Source organism: Toxorhynchites rutilus, chromosome 2, assembly GCF_029784135.1.
Source record: "Toxorhynchites rutilus septentrionalis strain SRP chromosome 2, ASM2978413v1, whole genome shotgun sequence".
NCBI classification, from domain to species: Eukaryota; Metazoa; Arthropoda; class Insecta; order Diptera; family Culicidae; genus Toxorhynchites; species Toxorhynchites rutilus.
In genome coordinates this window covers 51,198,813-51,220,766 of record NC_073745.1, presented here as the reverse complement: position 1 = coordinate 51,220,766, position 21,954 = coordinate 51,198,813, and the positions used below count along the sequence as shown (strand labels likewise).

General features: G+C 39.8%; 1 protein-coding gene across 1 annotated transcript; it reads right to left on the bottom strand.

Moving 5' to 3' along the window:
- Window positions 1-6,865: 6,865 nt before the first annotated feature.
- Window positions 6,866-21,478, bottom strand: LOC129765369 (spondin-1). Its single transcript, XM_055765617.1, has 5 exons — window positions 21,133-21,478; window positions 8,879-9,282; window positions 7,754-8,822; window positions 7,267-7,692; window positions 6,866-7,212 (listed from the first exon to the last, which is right to left on the bottom strand). The coding sequence occupies exons 1-5, from the start codon at window positions 21,332-21,334 to the stop codon at window positions 6,971-6,973; spliced, it is 2,343 nt and encodes a 780-aa protein (XP_055621592.1). The 5' UTR covers window positions 21,335-21,478; the 3' UTR covers window positions 6,866-6,970.
- Window positions 21,479-21,954: the final 476 nt, after the last annotated feature.

Below are 21,954 nucleotides of genomic sequence, written 5' to 3'. Positions count from 1 at the left end.
TATCTGACCACATCGGATTTTGAATTTTCCAAAACCAAATTTCTTATCTTGGCTCCCATCCTGCACAACTTTATCAAAAAGAAAAAAACAGAACAACTCGAAGTTTTTACCGTCAGAAGATGCAGGTTTTCCAAATCAATTTGCTGTCGAAAGATTTTAGATACGCCTGTTACAACCGTTGCTATAAAATGAACAGTGATTCCGTATTTTAACTGAATAAAACCTCAGTTAGTCGAAACTAATACGATGGGCACAAAGTTTGAAAAGCGAAAAGATCCTGCAAAGAAATTATAACCACATTTATCGCAAAACATTGCAATATACTGGATTATTACCACCAATGGGAGATGTGTTATACTTATGACAGACATACAGCTGTACTTGCGTTGTACTTCGAAAATTGTATGTCTGTCACCATGTACAGCGCTAGAACCATGCAAGCAACTCGGTACAATCGCTGTACCTGTACCGACCTGTTTTACCGCTGTACATGGCTACAGTTGTACTGTGCGCAGCGCCATAGACGGTTAGTGGTGGGTAGCATGAACAAGCAGAATCAAATCACTTGATAAACGTTCTTTTCATTGACTTTCTTTTCAGTTAATAACTCAGATTGGAAACTTTTTTGTTGTGTTTGATAGTTTAGACACTAAATAAAAACCTTTTTCATTGAAATATGTGGTGAAAATTGGAAAAATATCTGATTGTCAGTTTGACATACGGTACAATGTACAACCAAAGTATGTCTGTCATGGTACGATGGTACCTGTACAACGCTGTACACGTACAACGCAAGTACAGCTGTATGTCTGTCCCTGGTATTACTTCGGTATAATTTTCAAAAGACGAGAAAGTAACGTAGCTGTGAGGTAAAGTTTACTGGGTGAGAATATAAAAGACGTTTTTTCGTGATTTCTATTCAGTTTCGCTATATCAGTGTGAAGGCAACGGTATATGTTAAGGCTAAGCGATGATTAGTGAAATTTCAAATTGGCTTTTGGTTGCATTGCCGTTGTGCGAATAAACCGTGCTTTTCAGTGTAAGTACTTAGTGCGCATTACCTGTACTCTATGGAAATAGTGCAAAGTTGTGCTATTAAGATTTCTGCTCATTATGTCATAAGCGGTTTCTATTTCATTGTAATAGAAACAGATAATTTTTATTTCTATTTAAAACCTCTCTAACCCTATATTTCGTGATTCATTGGACATTGGTGTGACAACACAGAACTCACACTATAAATTAGTAACTCAATACACAACACACGCACAGTGCCACTCGACCATCTGTACCGAATGATACCGAATATGAACACTTCAACATTTGGTCAACTCGTTTTAATGTGAAAATCAGATTATTTTACTTTTGGAAGTTTAATTAATATTAAATACAGAACAAATATTCAGCTATGATCTCCAATTGACTGAATTCCAATCACCAGCCTTTCATTCAACTCCTACGATCAGATTTTGTACACGCAGTTTGTATTAAGGGGGTAGTATGGAAACTTGAAAAAACTAAAACATATATTTCTAGCCTAAAATGTTCTCTGGGATGTCTACTTTACTATAGTTTTTGTCCCAGGTTTGTACGATGCTCCGTTCCAAAGTTAAGCCGGGTTCAGACGGTGCGAGTAAACATACGAGTCGGTCTAGTCAGTTACTGCAGTGCAGCTACTCACACCGTGTGAACACATCATGCCAGCTAGTGTCATGTGTGATTCGGTGTGCGAGCTACTTCAAAGTTTTTTGAATTTACTCGCACTCGCATCCCTCAAAACGTCAAAAACAGATTTTAGCGCTCGAATCAGGGATGCCAAATCTTGACATTGTCTTTACATTTCTCTATTTTTAAGATATTTGAAAATATGCGAAGATATTTATAGACTTGAAAATTATTGGAAGAACAAATTAAACCCTCATAGTTTCTAAACGGAATCGTTATTATTTAGTTTTGCACGCTGACGGGGCACGTTTTTTAAAAATAGTTTTCTTGGGGATCTAAATATAAAATCATTATCGGGCACGATTTTAATTCAAAATTCACTCAAAACTTGCAAAAAAGTATTGTTCTAAGAAACAGAATACATATTCGATTTAGAAAAAGTAGATTTTCATTCATTATTTTAGTTTTTGAGGCGTATTAATTGCTCCTGCAAATCTACTAACATTTTTATTTCACAAATTGGTACACGAAGCTGCTGTCAAGGCGAAATAAATCAAATTTTGAAAAATCTTTTAGACTGCCATTTGGAGCACCACATACTTTCGGAATTATTTTAGCTATGGATGCTTTCGAGATTCTAAAAAATATCGACAATAATCTGAACGATATTCCAGAAGAAAGGCACATCATTTCTAGTTTCACTCTTGTAGGTTTAGCATCCTTCATGAGTGTATCTTGGCGTTATATTTGTGGAGCAATTAAATCCAACAGTTTTCTCACTTTTTCAGGTGTTATTCTCAACACTGCTCTGTACTCTCGGAGATCATCATTGTAGAGTTACTTCAATATTGTATTTGTTGCTTCTTTTCTTTGCATCCAATTTCTGGCCCGAATCCTTTTTTCTTTCTGCTTTTTTCGGATAGTACCTTCAGTATAAAATAAATTCAGCACAAAGTATTTTTAAACACGGCCAGCGTGTGTTTCGCTATAAAATTGTGTAATGATAAATTCAACTGAAAACCTAAGATGAAAACTGCCAATAAAGAAGCCGATTTCGGATCAATCATCTGACAAATTCGGACCTGATTGCTGTTTCTGACTATTTGATGGACATTTGAAAAATCGCCTGGCATCTCTGGTAAACCCGTGTCGTGGTATCTGGTTTCTTGTCAGCAGCTCACATTGTGTGAACGGACAAGGCGAGTCAACCATTTGTCAAGCGAGTTCACCGGGTCAGTAGCTGCTCATTGTGAAGTCAGCTACTAGCAACGTATAAATGGGCCTTTACAAGCCAATTAGTTCGCCTAAGTTTTAGCGTCAGGAGCGCGGATCCAGAATTAAAAACACGTTTTTCTAAGAACTAAAGCCGGGTTCAGACGATGCGAGTAAGCATACGTGTCGGTCTAGTCAGTTACTGCAGTGCAGCTACTCACACCGTGTGAACACATCATGCATGTTAGTGTCATGTGTGATCCGGCGTGCGAGCTACTTTAAAGTTTTTTGAATTTACTTGCACTCGCATCCCTCAAAACGTCAACAACAGAATTTAGCGTTCTAATCAGGGATGCCAAATGTAAAGAAATGTCTCTATTTTCAAGATATTTGAACATCTGCGAAGATATAGACTTGAAAATTATTGGAAAAACAAATAAAACCAGTATAGTTTCTAAACGAAATCGTTGTTATTTTGTTTTGCATATCGGGGAATTTCATCGTATAGTTCCTTCAATATTGTATTTGTTGCTCCTTTTTTTGCATCCAATTCCTGGCCCGAATCCTTTTCTATTTCTGCTTTTTTCGGATAGTACCTTGAGTTCAAAGAAATTCAGCACAAAGTATGTATTTTTAAACACGATCAGCGTGTGTTTCGCTATAAAATTGTGCAATGATACATTCAACTGAAAACCTAAGACGAAAACTGCCAATAAAGAAGTCGATTCAAGATCAATAATCTGACAAATTCGGACCTGATTGCTGTTTCTGACTATTTGATGAACATTTGAAAAATCGCCTGGCATTCCTTGGTAAACCCGTGCCGTAGTAACTAGTTTCTCGCCAGTAGCTCACACTGTGTGAACGGACAAGGCGAGTCAACCAATTGTCAAGCGAGTCCACCGGGTCAGTAGCTAATCATTGTCAAGTCAGCTACTAGCAACGTATAAATGGGCCTTAAGTTTTGCGAACTGGTGGGAGTTCTTCCTCCGGAACGGTCCTTCCGATATTGATGAAAAATTTTTTCCCAGATTCTCCACTAAATTTCCTGTCATCGTATGTAGGATTTATTTTTTTATATTTTGAAAAATAAAATTTTGGTTAATGTTTTTGTCTCGATTTTTGAAGCAGAAACGCATTATTTTTTACAAAAATGTCGCCATTTCGTCAAAAATCAATATTTTGAATAAATCCTACGTACGATGACAGGAAATATATCCAAGATAACGTTGAAAAATCATTGGTTGAAATTGATCCTCCAGAAAAACTTGTAGAACTCCCACCAGTTTACAAGATTTTGGCTGCAAGGGTTCAACGAACCGGTTGCGACTATTCAAGGAACAGTCCATTAGACACGAATTGTTTTTTTGTTTGATAAGTAATATATACCTAATAAAACTGTGATATCATATTAATCATCGTAATTTATTTTCTGGTTGAACAAAATCGCGAAAATCACATACTTTTTATGATGTTCATAGTGTACTACCCCCTTAAACTGTCTCTCGCTTCAAATGGTTTTTTTTCCGGTTCCGCAAGAAACTCCTGCCCAGAAAGTTGTTTGAAGTCTGCCTTGACGTAGGATTCGTAATCCATCACTAAGCAATCGAACTTTGTCAGCATCGTCGTGTACAGCTTACATCGATTTGAAGTCACCACCTCATTATAAGTCGACAGTTAGGCTTGTTTTTTATCTTGATGTACGGTTGTAGACGAGACTACCATCTAAAATAATAAGTGGACTACCATCTTGTTTGCAACATCTTGGACGGAGAGTCTGGGGTTCCGCTTGAAAACGTTGGTACCCTTTTTTGTCATAGCTGCAGCTGCAGCAAATACATGATCAAAATAAATGTATCTAGTTTAAGTCGACCAAATTTTTTTCATAACACCCGTTGCCCTACCATGAGTGAAATGGATGAGACTGTAAATCAAATCAAAAACACAAAGCAGATGACCTCGCTACGATATTCCTTTGAAAACATATACAATTTGTTTGAGGGAAGAGCCAGCTCTTTACTCCGCTGATTTTTTTTAAATACCACTTCCTACGAGTTATCGAAACGATTCCGAACGAACACAGCTCTGCCGGGATGATTTCAACCAGTCTTCCGAAAAACACTTACACATGTCCACGCGATGTGAAAATTCCATGTTTTTGTTTGAATTCGAACATGATTCTCGCTAGTGTTGAGTGTCTATCCCCAACACGAACAATGATACACAAACATAGACATGTGAAAACAAACACGATGTTTATAATTCAAGAACATCATGTACAAACATATCACCCGATGTCGCAGTATTCATTGCTTTCGTTTCGTTTCTTTTCATACACGGAAAGAAATTATTCATACCAAAACATTTCTTCGTAGAATACTTTTTCACAGAAACGAACTTGAAATTTAGTTCGCATTTCAAAAATTGCACGAACTAAGAGGCTATAAGTTCACCAAAATATATATTTTTATTAAGGCTCATATGGCGTCAGCCTAACGGGGCCGGGAGTTCAATATTTTGACAATGTTTGCTTACAACTATGTTAGTAATATGTAACCGACTACTCGCGGTTGGCTCGAGGTTAGTATTACAAGTGTTCTCATAATTGGGATGTTGCAGTCTTCAGTGCTCTGTACGTGTGCCCGACATGGGATACTTCCTATTGGGATGCAGCTGACCGTTAATCAGCAACGACCCCCTAGTCTGCACCCCATATCTAGCGTGGTGCGTCTTTTTCGACTCGAGGAATCCAGGATAGAATGATCACTAGCCGGCGCAGTCATCAGTTCGTGTAGAGTTGTCATGAGCGGTACAACCTTTGGCTCTTGTTGAATCATCAGTGGACTGCACAACCTTCGGCCCGTGTATCTGTAAAGAGTGTGTGTATGTATTGCCACGACTAAGTAAAAGTTTATAGATCGTTCATGCACATTTTGCAAGTCTGATTAAATAATCCTTGGTTTCGTTCAAAGAAAACATTCTCTGAATAGAAAGTGGCTTTCTATTTTTTTTGCGTGCATGTTGGCAATTAAAGTCTGGGGAGCCGACTGCATAGCGGGCGACGTTGTACAAATGCTGACCAAAAAAATAAATACCCAAAAATTAGTTTTAGATGCAACCTTCAGCGGCACACAGCAGAACCAGCAGAGAAATTTCAGCGGCTAAAACACACCATTAATTTCTCGATGTTATCACAAACTGAATGAAGGAAAAAACTAAAAGCTACACTTACACTGCACTACATATGCTATGTGTACATGCGATTGCATCATCTTTCTTCTCCTCTTTTCCGCTCGTTTTATAGCTCGGGGCGCGATCGTCGCGAACAAGCAGTATTGACCATTTGTAGTCAAAGATCCAGCCAAAATTGTTGCTCCCGTGGTCGAGTGGTTAGCGTCACGCCTAACATGTCACTGCTGAATAATTCAATTTTAGTACTTGTTCAAATAGCTAATAATAGCGAATGTTACATGAATTCAATATGTAAATTGATGCGTGCACTAAATAATGATATAAAATGTGAAAAACTCTCATATCAATCGATGTTTATTCTGTTCAGAAAAAAGAAAAAAAAGGTTTATTTTATTTGCCCGATATTTTTGATGAAGCATGTCATGAAAGGAAAGCATTTTTTCCATGTCAACATACCAACACACCACGCGTTGAGTGGTGGTGGTGTGGTGTCCGATTCGCTTCTTCTACTCTACGCACTGCCGGTGCTTGGGGTGAAAATGCAAGAGAAACTGTACACCATGTTCGAACATCATGTGAAACATTGGGATTAAACATCGTATGTCCAAACATACCACGAATACAAACATGTCACATTTTCTAACATAGGTACGAAAAAATCATGTTTGTACTCAAACACAAATCTGTGAACAGCAGCGTGGACATGTTTATTCCGGACGCAGTGTTTTTTGTGAAACATGGAAGACTGATTTCAACTTAGCGAATCGAAAAAATCGTAAGCGAGTGACAATTTTTTGAGTGATTCCAGTAAATTTATTTAACACATTCATATGAAATGCCACAATAGACGATTTTTTATTTTCTGACTTCGAACTCATAATCTTCGCCGTGAATTGATTCTTCAAGCACACGGTGGTCCGGTACATTTTCGTCGTTTGACAACTCTACTGGGGCATGGTTGTCCGCCATTTTGAGCGGGCACTAGCACATTGCGAAACCTCTCCGATCGACCTGTTCCACAAGTCACACTGCATGCGCTCCATTCCGTCCAATCCGACAGAACACAGTCCACCGGTAGTTCCTCCTTCTCCGAAGTGGGTCCAGCAGTTGTTTGATAATGTACATCTTCATGGTTCAATCGTGCTAAAATATAATTCGATTATTATGAAACCATTGGAAAACTTATTTACTACTAACCTCTAGCTGATCGACAAGTTTGAACGCAATCCTCATTGGTCAAAAAGTTGTTCCGATTCCCACGACATCCACTGTAGAGAAAAGGCACACATATATCTCGTGCCCCATCGTAGGCGTATCGCTGGTACTTTCCCCTACACGATCCGACTTCGGGAGTTTGCGAGCAGATGTCGCGAGCGGTGAACACATCGAACAGACAGTCTGCCTTTTCCGTGCATGCACGCTGCTGATTCAATTCAACACGTTGAGAACATTTCTCTTGCAACTCTGGACCAACCAACAGAAGCCTGGTACGAATCTTAACTCCTTTACCACATGTGGCTGTGCAGGGACTCCAATCGCTCCAGGAAGTAACGGGACACATCGAGTCTGGTACTTCTACGTCAGTGAGGCTGCATTCTGGTTGCATGCATTTTTCCTTTTCAACTGCAGATAAAATGTAACTATTTTAATGAGAAAATGGGTTGAGGATGAGAAAATATCTTACCTGTGCTAATATGTGGGCACTTTTTCCTTCCCATATGTTCGATGAACGTTCTTGTTCTCATAGTAACACCGATTCCGCAACTGGCCGAACATTCAGACCAATCGCTCCAATGGGTAGTTCTGCATATTCCTATACCCTCACCCTCCTCATTTACATTCGCAGCTGATTTGCGAATATCTTCTGAGCTATCATCTGCTTCACGCACCTCACCTTGGCACTCTGCAATATCGGCAACGCACATCTCTTTGGAAATCAGCTGTCTATTGCATTGGAACTGAGCTGCCTTGTCAGGTTGTATATACTCTCGTGTTCTCATTCGAATTCCCTTGCCACACGTTACCGAACATGGCGTCCACTCACTGTATGCAGTTGTTTCACACTCGGGTCTAGTGACTTCCTCTGTGTTTTCCGCCAGTTCCAAAACTTGCGCCTGGAGAAACTCATCATCGCAGTTACGTTGGATGACCTTTTCTCTTCGGAGGTAAACTTTAGCCAGCGGGACCATTTCCTTGGATTTGGAGTTGTAGAAGGGAGCTCGGGGATCTTCCGGATACAATGTAGTGATCCGGTGCATCCTTTCTCTTGGTTGAGTCTCGGAGTTTGCTGACATGTAGCTGATACCGTTATCAGTCCCTGCGTCCCAAGGATACAGATCGATGTCTAGCGATTCAACCCAGGTACATTGGTCGCTGCACAGATCCAGACCACTGACTCCGACGACCCAATCCGGCGATGGACCGAACATGGAGGCTAGTGAAACCTTATGATGTTTTCGATCCACTCGGAAATTCGAGGTTGTGTTTGAGTTAACTCTAGGGTACCATAGTCCAGCTGCTTTGATAAGTGTGCGCAACCGGGGTCCTTTGCTGCGCAATTCCTGTTCTAGCTGACGAATGGAGCCCCATTCCGCCAACGATCGAAAGCCATCGGTAGCGATGTGATTCTCACCCCAGAAGGAGAAATTTGTGTCGTGAGAAGCGCCGATAATATCGGAGAAATGTGTCAGCCAAACTGCGAACGGGAAATCCTTCGGGTGTGTCTCGTTGGACCAGATCCCTTCGAAGACGAACTATGATTGAGCGTGGTGATATAAGATTCAAAATAAGGACTAGATATGACACTCACATTATATTTCGCTTCGTCGCAAGCACAACATTCACCCTTGACCACCGACGGGTCTGGTTTGATTTCACACAGAACCTTGGTTAGGGCACCATCATCCGAGTACCAGGAATCTTCCCCTTCGAATACCATCGCCGACAGGCTTACGCATCCCGAGCCACTAGCCGGAGCAACCCACATAACCTGCACCTCGGTCTTAGGGAAGTCATCCGCTTGCGTCACGGTATTCACACAGTGATCGTAGAATTTGGTCAACGAGTCGCTAAACAGCTGGAACCGTCCGACACGCTTCGGTCCCGCAATGAAGGTGCGAGCACCGCTAGCTGTACCACTGGTGGCTTGGGCTGTTAGCATGAAGTGAGAAAATTGCTGCAGCTTGATGTGGGTGCGAGACCCAACGAGGAACACTGCGTACATAGGAGAGATAAAAAGCTTAGTTTAGGACGAAAAAGTTGTATAAAGGGTGTGTCACATCAAATTGCATCACGGAAAAAACGCTGTAGAAATTTAATTTTTAGGAACTATATCTTCAGCTTTCGCTTATAATTAGATAAGAGTGTATAGATCACGTTGGCCATGTTTCACTGTCAATTTTTCGTAAATTTGGAAAAATATCGTCGAACGAAAAATAGCGTCGTGAATTAATCCTGTGCACTCATTTCGAGAATCCGGAGTTGTCACATCGGGACATCGGTAAGATGCTGGGAATCTTTCAATCCACGGTCAGCAGAGTACTAAAACGATACTTCGAGAACCTAACCATCGACCGGAAGGTGAAGAACGGCAAAAATGGATGCTTCGTCAGTGAAAAAGATCACAAGCGCGTAGTTAAGCAGTTTAGACGTGATCCGGGAAGGTCGGTCCGGGATGTCGCCAATAAGCTGAATTTGTCAAGTTCATTCGTTCAGCGGATCAAGCAGCGGGAGGGCCTGCGTACATACAAGGTTCAGAAGGCTCCTAACCACGACGAAAGGCAAAACTTGTTGGGGAAGACGCGAGCCCGGAAGCTGTACACCGAAATGCTGACGAAGCCGCATTGCCTGGTAATGGACGACGAAACCTACGTCAAAGCGGACTTTCGTCAGCTGCCGGGCCTGTTGTTCTTCTCCGCAGAGGACAAATTCAGCGTTCCGGAGGAGATTCGCAAGCAGAAACTATCCAAGTTTGCCAAAAAGTACATGGTGTGGCAAGCGATCTGCTCTTGCGGAAAGCGGAGCGCCCCCTTCGTGATGACCGGCACGGTAAACGGGCAGGTTTACCTTAAGGAGTGCCTACAGAAGCGCTTACTACCACTATTGAAGCAGCACGAGGGCCCGACCATCTTCTGGCCGGATCTCGCTTCGTGCCACTATTCTAAGGACGTGTTGGAGTGGTACGAAGCCAACGGGGCCACCTTCGTGCCAAAGGAAATGAACCCGCCCAATGCGCCGGAGCTTCGCCCAATAGAGAAATATTGGGCGATTATGAAACAGGCCCTCCGGAAGAACCCAAAAGTTGTCAAATCGGAAGCGGACTTCAAGAGAAAATGGATTTCTGTTCAAAAAAAACTACAACCTGACGTTGTACAGAACCTTATGGACGGGGTAAAGAGGAAGGTGCGAGCATACGGGCTTGGGCTCAAAGTATGAATAAAAAGAAAATGCCAAAAGTTGTTGAATAGTTTTTATTTTACTGTCTAAAATTTTCAAAACGATCGGTCTACTGGGCGAATTTCTACAGCGTTTTTTCCGTGATGCAATTTGATGTGACACACCCTTTATTGTATAAATTAAATTTTTTACATGAGTACCACTATCGACTCACTATGGTGTTGGATCGATAAAGTAGATATACAATCTGTCAAAAATATACGATTTTCGAAGAAAATGCTTAATTTATCATCGAAATTTATATTATCGCTGTCAAACGGGTCCCACGAAACGGTAATTTGTGTTTTGGACATAGAAAAAAGTCACACCCATATCTCGTCGCCAGTAATTATGCGTTGGATGAACGTGAGATCAGAATGTGATCTTTCAAGCATTTCTGCAGCCACTCGATTGTGATGAAATTTGTGAGGAGAATTGAGCTCTTTTGGTTCTAAATACTCGTGCTACGACTTTTCTCATGCTCAAAACATCAACCAAAATATGACAAACGGTCTCGTGAGAGATATTTAACTCACGGGCTAGCTCTCTCAAACTTAAGTTACGATTTCCGATCACAATTCCTTTTATTTTTTTCGATTTTTTTTGTATTATTTTTTTCATTAGAGGGGGATGGTTGTCTTCATCTATTCTCGGTCGCCTTATGCCATTTATACACCAGTGTTTTCGGCATAGTTGAGCCACCAAACGTATTCTGCAACATTTTCAACGTTTCGGTACATGAAATTTTGTTTGCAATATAAAATTTCGCACAATAGGTCATATGAATAAAAAAAAGTAGTTACTTATTCTGCCCGTTTCCAAGTAAAGTAAACTTTCCTAGTATTTACTTGAATCCGTATGAATAAAAGTTTACTTTACTAATTTGATTTTCGAATTCGAACATAGTTTTTACTTTGTCAAACATCTATCAACTGATTGTTTAGGTTTCGTTTCAAAAGGTTTTTTTTTTGACAAAGCGTGAATTCGCGATGAAAAAGGAATAGTGTCGACGTCTGGTGACGACTTTCAATTAGGGACCATAGTTTGGGTCCCTATCTCGTTAGTGTAATACGTATCATATTAGAAGACACGAAGCCAGTTTTCAAATTTAAATGAAAATGTTCACAGCATGTTATTTAATCACTTAAAACACTTTTCTCCGACTTTTATTTAACCCTTTGTCTATACATTTCCAACATCATTACTGAAACTTTTCACTATAATATAAAGTTGTCTTCAAAAACAATATTCGTACAAGATTTTTTCACCACCTGCAAACAAAAGTGTTTTTCATTTAAACAGAATGCCAAATTGGCACGGAAAGGTTATTTTTCATTCATAATTTAAATTTTAAAAACGTGTTCATTCCGCCTGAAAATCAATCAATTTTTTTACGCTCCCCTAAACTAGTAAACGAAGCTCAATGCCATCAATGCGGATCGTTAACTTGCTTAACTTCAAGCGCAAGATAGCAGCATTAAACATAAATCGGATATGACATCAAAACGAATGATAGTGTTTTCAGATCCATAGTATGCTCATGAGCATACTTGATAATAACGAAGTAAATACTTGATGAATGCTGTTTTATTCATACGAAATCAGCTAAACATCCATTTTCGAAAAGTAAATACTTTGTTGTTTCTTTTATTCATACCAAACGTAGTAAAAACTTAATCTCACTGCTCGACTGCTCGAATGAAGTAAAGTAAAGGTGAATTTTGTTTTTATTCATACGGCCTAATATCTCTGACTGATAGAATTATCCATATAAAAATAGTCGAGTAAAAAAAGTTAGCGCTCAAAATTAGTATTAACGCGCTCAAAATTGGCATTTAGACCACTGACAATAGTACCAACTTTAAACAAAAAATTAAGAATGTTTAGCGCGAAGATTTAAAATTACAAATTCCCTGTTGATAGAATATATAAATACTTGATAGAATGAATCACACAACCATACAGAGGAACGGCTGAAGGTGCTGGTAAAAAACATTCCGGCGAGGCGTAACGTCGTGGTCATAATGGTTAACGAGATCTACTTGACGCTGGACTGCAACGACTAGCAGTGGAGGAGGTACATCTCTTACTCCATCAAGGAGATAAGCGATGTCGTCAAATATATATCTAACATCAAGTTCCTGAAGACGGTTCTTCTGTGGCTGACGATCACCGAGAAGGAAAAGTCGATGCCGCTGTTCTTTCCTTATATACAGTACGAAGCGCTTGTCGGAAGTTGCAGCCTTCATCAAAAAGTATCAGTGCACATTCACATGCATCGTTGTTAATCTTAGTAAGTCCTCGCATGATAGTCGCTGCAACCGGAAGATACTCGTTTAAACACATGGGTGACGTCCAAATTGAACCCCTATTGAACTGACAGGAGCCAAGATATCGTGTTCCCCACTGACATTTTCCTTATGTGTTCCCTTGAATTGAGTTCCGCATTGACAGTTCTGCTTGAAACTTCCTAACGATCTTAGCATCTCGCTCGAATGGATTCGTACGAAAACAAGAATGTATTTCTCGAAACTGTTCGAATCGAGTCGTTCCAACGTAAGTCAGATACGGCCATAAACGAGAATAAGCTTGTTAGTCCTATGCCTTGCGGACATGAATCTGCTGCAATGTACCATAGACTGCCAACCCTCGCACCGTCCTCCAGCTACGACTGGTAGAACATTTTTGTGCAAATCTCAAACGGAGGATCTACTCCAATAATTTTGGCTAAGGCCACAAGAAGGCGAAGAACTGATCCGATTTGGCAAGCTGTCATTATTCAAATTCGACGAAACTATGGTAAAGGTCTGCGAATTCAGGATCGGTACGCTTTTTTGTCCAGAACAGCGCTCCCAGTGGTCGGCTCAGGAATCATCAACAGCAGTTTGTTTACAAAGTCTTTCTTTTGAAATCCTGTGCAAAATTTTTTACACAATTAAAGCTCATTAAAGCTCACAAACACATTAAAGCTCACAAAAACATTAAAGCTCACAAAAAAACTGCGAATGTCTGATTTGGCAATATGTCACATCAGCAGAGAGGTGTTTCAGTGGTATCGTGATAATCGAGTGGATTTTATTAAAAGGATCATAACACACATAATTGCTTCATAAATCTATCCATTCGTGAACATGGGGTAATTAACATATAAAAGTTTAAAAAAATGGCAGTGTGTTTCGGGACGCAACAGAAATGAGGAGGCGCGAAGAAAGGTTCGTATTTTCACCAAAAGCACAAGTGGAGGCGATCTGGCGTAGTGGTAACATCCATACCTCTCACGCAGAGATCACGAGTTCAATTCTCACTCCTGACATTCATAAAAAAATGGAAGTAAAAGTGACGAACCAGCCGAAATGTGTTGAAAGTCACTATAATAAAGAAAAAAAAATAAACCAAAAGCACAAAACCACGGGATTATTTTTTGATATATTCTTTTGTAGAAGTAATAAAAAAACAATTCTGCTGTGAAGACAGTCATCAATTTTAGCAAAAGAAATTAATTTGATCATAAACGGTTTAGGTTTACTCTTTTTCTCTGATGGCATTAACGAACCTAAAGGTACATTGCCTTGGCACTGTAGTATTACTCATGAGAAATAATAATTTATAGCTAATGACCCGGGAACGTTGTTCTTCCAGATAAATTATCTCTAGAGAATATTTTAGTTGTTGAATAAAAAATAACTAATGTATTGCACGTGTTTTTGAATGTTTCAACGATCTAAAAAAACAATCGAACGGCATGTTTAAAAACATTAATTCAAAATGAGAATAACCGTTCATGATGAATGAAGTAACTGTGGCGGGATCTCGTTGTTTAACGTTTATGCTATACCCGTCTTATCTCTTCAGAATGGCCGGGGTTTTTTATTCACAATTTTTTTTTTGACTTGCACTGGTCTTACACATATTCTAGAACTTGTCATTCAGAATACATTCAAGGCGTGTTGCTTCGAATAGAAATTTCAAGTACGTAAAATTACGCAAGTACTATTACGTTGACAAAGCGAACGTTAGGAACGTTAGTGCTATTGAAGAAGAAGATGGAAAGCGTCGTATGAACGGTGTGTGTCGACAATGAACTGCAGATTATTGTTTTTCCTTTTGAATCTCTCGTGCCGTTGTGCGTTGCGCGAGTCAGGATTGATGACAATAGCGTGATTATCATTTTGTAATCCGAGCATGTGTAATTTGAAGAATTTTCAATAATTCATCGTACTCATTCAAAAGGCTTCCAGCTCGCCGGCCTAGGTTTAGGCGAATTGAGGATGAAATTTGTGGATGAAAGTTCGATGAAACGGACGTAGCGCCATTAAAGGGTGTGTCACATCAAATTGCATCACGGAAAAAACGCTGTAGAAATTTAATTTTTAGGAATTATATCTTCAGCTTTCGCTTATAATCAGATAAGAGTGTATAGATCACGTTGGCCATGCTTCACTGTCAATTTTTCGTAAATTTGGAAAAATGTCGTCGAACGAAAAAGAGCGTCGTGAATTAATCCTGTGCACTCATTTCGAGAATCCGGAGTTGTCACATCGGGACATCGGTAAGATGCTGGGAATCGTCCAATCCACGGTCAGCAGAGTACTAAAACGATGCTTCGAGAACCTAACCATCGACCGGAAGGTGAAGAACGGCAAAAATGGATGCTCTGTCAGTGAAAAAGATCACAAGCGCGTAGTTAAGCAGTTTAGACGTGATCCGAGAAGTTCGGTCCGGGATGTCGCCAATAAGCTGAATTTGTCGAGTTCATTCGTCCAGCGGACCAAGCAGCGGGAGGGCCTACGTACATACAAGGTTCAGAAGGCTCCTAACCGCGACGAAAGGCAAAACATGGTGGGGAAGACGCGAGCCCGAAAGCTGTACATCGAAATGCTGACGAAGCCGCATTGCCTGGTAATGGACGAAGAAACCTACGTCAAAGCGGACTTTCGTCAGCTGCCGGGCCTGTTGTTCTTCTCCGCAGAGGACAAATTCATCGTTCCGGAGGAGATTCGCAAGCAGAAACTATCCAAGTTTGCCAAAAAGTACATGGTGTGGCAAGCGATCTGCTCTTGCGGAAAGCGGAGCGCCCCCTTCGTGATGACCGGCACGGTAAACGGGCAGGTTTACCTTAAGGAGTGCCTACAGAAGCGCTTACTACTACTATTGAAGCAGCACGAGGGCCCGACCATCTTCTGGCCGGATCTCGCTTCGTGCCACTATTCAAAGGACGTGTTGGAGTGGTACGAAGCCAACGGGGCCACCTTCTTGCCAAAGGAAATGAACCCGCCCAACGCGCCGGAGCTTCGCCCAATAGAGAAATATTGGGCGATTATGAAGCAGGCCCTCCGGAAGAACCCAAAAGTTGTCAAATCGGAGGCGGACTTCAAGAGAAAATGGATTTCTGTTCAAAGAAAACTACAACCTGACGTTGTACAGAACCTTATGGACGGGGTAAAGAGGAAGGTGCGAGCATACGGGCTTGGGCTCGAAGTATGAATAAAAAGAAAATGCCAAAAGTTGTTTAATAGTTTTTATTTTACTGTCTAAAGGATCGGTCTACTAGGCGAATTTCTACAGCGTTTTTTCCGTGATGTAATTGGATGTGACACACCCTTTATTTTTCCATGGATTTTCACCTCCCTTCTTGTTCACGTTCCCTGTGGAACTTTTGCCTTCTCAACGTATGCATTAACTAGCGTCATTTAGTAATACTTAGTGGGATTTTTTTAGCCAAATAACAGAATTTGAGCATCATCGAGCAGGTCGAAAAGTATGGATGGAAGGGGTCTGAAGCTGCAAAAGAATTCAGTATTGCACGAAGTATGATATCAAGTAGTAGTGTTTAAAGAAAATATGGAATCGGAATGGAAAATTGAATCTAGACCAAAAGCATATAAGGTTGGTCGGAATCGAAAAGCTGGAGCGGTCAATGGTTTTTTTTGTCTTATAAAGCCAGAGAGAATAATTTACCTCTCTCAGGTTCTATTCTTCGGGGGAAGAATTGACCGCTGCTGGTCAATGGAAAGAGTAAAAACCCACGAAGTTTCAAAAAGAAGAAGCCATTACCAGTGAAATGCTAGAGCAACACCAAGGCCTCAATGCTTTTTGAGAAATGGATCATGCAACTTGACGAAAATTTTTCCAAAGACGTATTAATTCTAGAATTATGTGTAATGGTAATGTATCATACTTATGCAGGTCGTAATCGATTATATACAATTTAGTACTGGATTATATACAGTTTGAAAAACAAAAGTTTATTTTTAATATAATTCAAATATGAGTAATTTCAAGAAAAAAAATAACCTTTCAGCATTAGAGTAAAAAAAGTGGCTTTTATTAGTACAGTGGGTTAAAAATCGCGATTATTGAAGATTTTGATTTAATTTTCATCAGGATATGTTTATATTGATATTGCAGCGAAATTACGAGAGATAGAAGTTGGTCGACAAAGAACAATTTGTAGAGTCATTAGAGAGCTTAATTTGACTGATAGAAACAATCAAGTTTAGTATGAAAGTTTGTGATAAAATCAATAATTACAAATTTAAAAAAAATACTAGCTTTTAAATTTTCCACTTCTAAAATGTTATTTCAATCCACTAATTTAGATGTTCCACTACTATATCCTGTACTAAATTTTCTCATTTTTCAAATGAAAGCAACCGAATCGGCTTACGTAGCGTATTTTTCAATGTAGAGCCAGTCTGAGGCAACAGAGTCCGAAACAACAACAAAAGTTCTATAACTCTGTCATCGTTGAAATTCGAACATATGCGTAGAAGGATTTTTTTCGTGAAATATAGCCGTCTATCACCTCCTGAGATATTCTGGAAAAATATTTTTTTTATGTGAGAAAGGTGTTTTCTCACTTTGAGGGGATGAATCAAAAATTCAAATTCATACCTTAATTGAGACACTTACCCTAATATATGACAATTTATGACATAAAAAAAAAAATGAAAAAATGTTCTGTATCTCGATACCTCCCTAACTCGATGGTCCCCTTGGATATCGAGTTAGGGAGAGTTGACTGTCTGTCTATACAGCCATTCCATGTCAAACCGATAGAGTGGTTCTCAGATTTTCGTGAAAAGTGGTTGTTCTTCATCGTAAACAATTAGACCCGTATTTTTTTTTTTTGACGTAGGACTACGTCTAACCGTAAGATATAGGGGGTGAAATGGAAATCTAGGCACTGAACAAGTAGGAAAAAATGCAAGATTTGGAACGCTTATAACTCGAGCATTTCTCAATAGATCGCAAAGGTTTTTGCATCAATTGATAGGAAATATATCTACGCATCTATCATAACGAATAACATTTCATTTTTCTTGAGATAAATAATTGAATAATTGTCAAATATCAAGCATTGTCAAAATGCACTATGTGCCCATTTTTGATTGGTCCATTTTGTGCTCTTCATATCGTACCGACCAAAACGGGCAACCAGAGAAGCAGCGAAATAGAATGAAGCACGATTGGAAAGGAAAAAGAAAAAATGAACGAAACATTGGTCGCAGTCTCACACATGCGTAATTCTCGAGCCAGCCAGTCAGCTTAAAAATCCCCGCTCCACTGCCGTAACGATCATTCTTTGTGTGGCACCGACTGGACAACATCGTTGCTGGACGAGCTGGACGGCGATGGATCGAGTACCTTTCTCAAGGCAAGAGGGCGGAGGTGGTAGTGCTGGAGTAGAGTAGAGTAGAGTTTTCAAAGGGCCTTTCTCAAGGCTAGAGACGAATGAACTGCAAAAGTTTAAAGTCTCTATAATACAATACCTTCCTTCCTTCCGTAACGATCATTCTCATTCAAACCGTACACCACATCGGTTCGCATCACAACACATCAACAAACCAACCCAAGCAGCCATGTCTGGACATGGTAAAGGAGGAAAAGTGAAGGGAAAGGCAAAATCCCGCTCGAACCGTGTTGATCTGGAGTTCCCCGCAAGGGTAGCTAGGCCGAGCGCGTTAGTACCAGTGCACCAGTCCACCTAGCCGGCGCTATATAGTTTCGGCCGCCGAAGTGATCGAGTTAGCTGGCAAAGCTGCTCGCGACGATAAGAAAACCCGCATTCGGAACAGAACACATTCGGTTCGGTGGACATCAAGACAACAGGCAGTTGCAGCGAGTGGCGAGTGGCAAACGCAATCGCAAAACGGCATCAGGTAGCAGAAGAAAAAAGTTTGTTCTTTATACAAACTGCTTTGGTGGCAAATCCAGAACAAGGCGGCATCGAGGGCGTTCGAAATGGTTTTTTTCAAAACCACGAGTACTAAGTTTTCTAAATTGGAACCATTCCATAAAACAAGGCGCTTTTCAGGGCCATTAAACCTTCCAAAAAAGAGTTTAGGAAATACAGTTCAATGCTTTCTAAAACATTATCCAAAATAATAATAAAACACAAATTGATTTTTTCATAATTTGTTTGCCAGGATATGATGAGTATGTGAATTTGGCAGTTGTTCTGAGCTTATTGATTTTCACCAATTCTTAAATTGCGCTAGAGTATAAAACACGCGGACCCCAAAAAAATATCTTATTTTCTTTCAAACCGTAAACCCGTGTGGTTGTACGGCATCGGCATCGTGGACGTAACAAAGGAGGACAAGTTAAGGGAAAGGCAAAGTCTCACTCGAACCGTGCAGATCTCCAGTTCCCTGTTGGCCGCATTCACTGATTGCTCCGCAAGGGTAACTAGGCCGGACGGATTGGTGCCGGAGCACCAGTATACCTAACAGCGATTATAGAGTTTTGGCCGTCGGAGTGCTCGAGTTGGCTTGCAAAGCTGCTCACGACAATCAGAAAACACGCATCAAGAACAGAGCAGCTTCGGTTCGGCAAGGCAACAATTAGTTTCAGTGAGTGGCAAAGTCGCATTAAATGTAATTTACTGAACAATATGTCACAAGCTGGATGGGAAGAAATTTTCCAACTGTGAAAGCTGTGGCGAGTGGCAAATGCAATAGCTAAACAGGAAGGTTTAACCGAACAAGATGGGAATATCGAGTGATAACAAAAACACAACACCAAAGGTTCTTTTGAGAACCATCAACATATTCATAAAGAGTAAACAGTAAACTAATCCATTTTTCAGGTAGATAGGTAGGTATTCACGTAGGAGAAGAAAATAAAACAATATATTTAAAATATATATATTTAACAAAAGCTGTCCCCTTTGTATAGTCCTACGTCACTCCGGTTATGTCCACGACATTACCCACCCGTCTTTTTCGTTTGGGTGACTATTTCCGTTTTAGGGTGGTCCGAAAAAGTACTTTTTTCACTTTTTTCCTAAAACGATTTTTTTCAAAAATTCATAACTGAAAAACGAAAAAGAACACATCTCTGATTTTTGGATATGCTATGTAAAAAATCCTCAGGTTTCAAGAAAAAATATAAAAAATGTAGCGCCGTTGGTCCCGAAACCATGTAAACTATAAAAAACAAATACAATCAATAATCACGAAAACAACATTCATTTTCTTAAAGTATTATTTTGTAATATTTGTTAATGTAATGTAGCATTTTTCCAATGAAGTCTAGGGCTCATGGGCTTTAATTTGATATATCGATCATCTAAATCGGTCCAGTAGTTCAAAAGTTATGAATTTTTGAGAATAGCAAAAAAGGAAATAATTAATATTCCGAACTATCGGTTAAATTTGAAAAACCATAACTTAAAAAAGACAAAGAACATATCTCTGGTTTTGAAATATTTTATGTAAGAATCCTCAGCTTTCTAGAAAAAATATAAAAATATATAGTACCCTTGGTCCCGAGACCATGAGACCTTAAAAAACAAACACAATCAACAATAACGAAAACAAAATTTAAATTACTTGCCACTTGTGAAGTATTAAAAAGTACTAAAAGACGAGGTGACGAACTTTAATTTGATATATCGACCATCAGAATCGGTCGAGTAATTCACAAGTTATGAATTTTTCAAAAAAGTCTTTTTAGGAAAAAAGTGATTTTTAGGATCACCCCTAGGACGGAAATGATCACAAGTACGGGTCTAATTTTTTGCGATAAAGAACAAATCTACCACTTCTTACGAAAACCTGAGAACCATTATATCGGTTTGACATGGAATGGCTGTATAGATATCAGCTATATATCAAAGGGAGTCGGAGGACATTCCTCTGCTCAAAAATCTTCCTGAAAATCATAAATCGAACCCGAATCTCATGATATATGTGACGATAACCACTCTTCCACGAGAACCATGTATTAATGAGGAATTCTGCTCGAACATATGTTCAAGTATTAGACTAACACTTCCTGTACATTACAGCAACAAAGAATCGCCAGAGTACTTCTGGCAGCGCGCAAAACACACTTCAGAGACGCTCGTTATCAATGATGGGCTAGTTGCAGTGCGTTCATTTTGCGTGCCCGTCAGTTATTAAACTGTCATCGTTCATGATTACTGTGCTGTGAAAGCGAGTAATCCATTTACTTCACTTCTCGTGTAAGAGATAATTCTTGACCTCAGAAAATCATTTTCCGTTTGATTGTGGCATGCGCCGAGGGGAGGTGTCACTATTTTCGTCGTAAGCTAGAATCACTTGACAAATCTTAAGCCATTAATAAATGTAATATTGCACAATACACTGTGTTTTGCCGTACAATTATAGATCTTTCCCGGTTCGTAGCCACTTGGATCATTCCGCACTGCCAGCCGGTATCCGTTATCGCCTGGTGTCTTTTCCTTCGTGACCGGACGTCCGTTGAAGACAGGAACTTTGCTGCATGCCAAGCATTGCTCCACTACGAATAGCGCGAAGACAATGATCCATACCATAAACAGTCCCTTGCCAAAGGGCATCATGTTGTTTTTTTGATTTGCTTTAATTCAGCTTCACACAGTTTCTTATCACTTTTCTCTCACCACTGAGTTGTTCTGTAGAAACACCGGAATCGCGAGGAAGGCGTCTGCGAAGCACTCCAGTCAACTGAAGACTGATCATCAACATAAAAGCGCAAAAGAGATGAATGCGCGGTGGTTTGGAACGAAATCTGGTGAGTGATAAGGGTGAGATTATCGGTTCTTGGGTGGAGTGTCAGAGCGATTGATGTGGAATTTGTGAAATGGTAGTATTCCATGTATTCGAATAAAGGCTTTGTTTTATATCTTCTATAGCACTTGCTTAAGTATTTATTTATTCTTTTAATCGTATCGGTCTTTTACGTACTTTTGATGAAACAATTACGGTATGGCTTGGTATACGTAACAATCATCCGAAAGAATATCTATAATTTATCATAGAACGTAGGGGAAAACACCTGGTGCAAAAACACTAAAACTCTAACGAAGAAGATGGGATTTATAAAGTATGACCAACTGTAGGTGTCGGACAGTGTTCGTAATGACGATCGACAGAAGAACGTAAATTGTTGGAGAAATAATCGCTTTTCAATTGAGATCTTTCCGGCATTTGATATAATTTT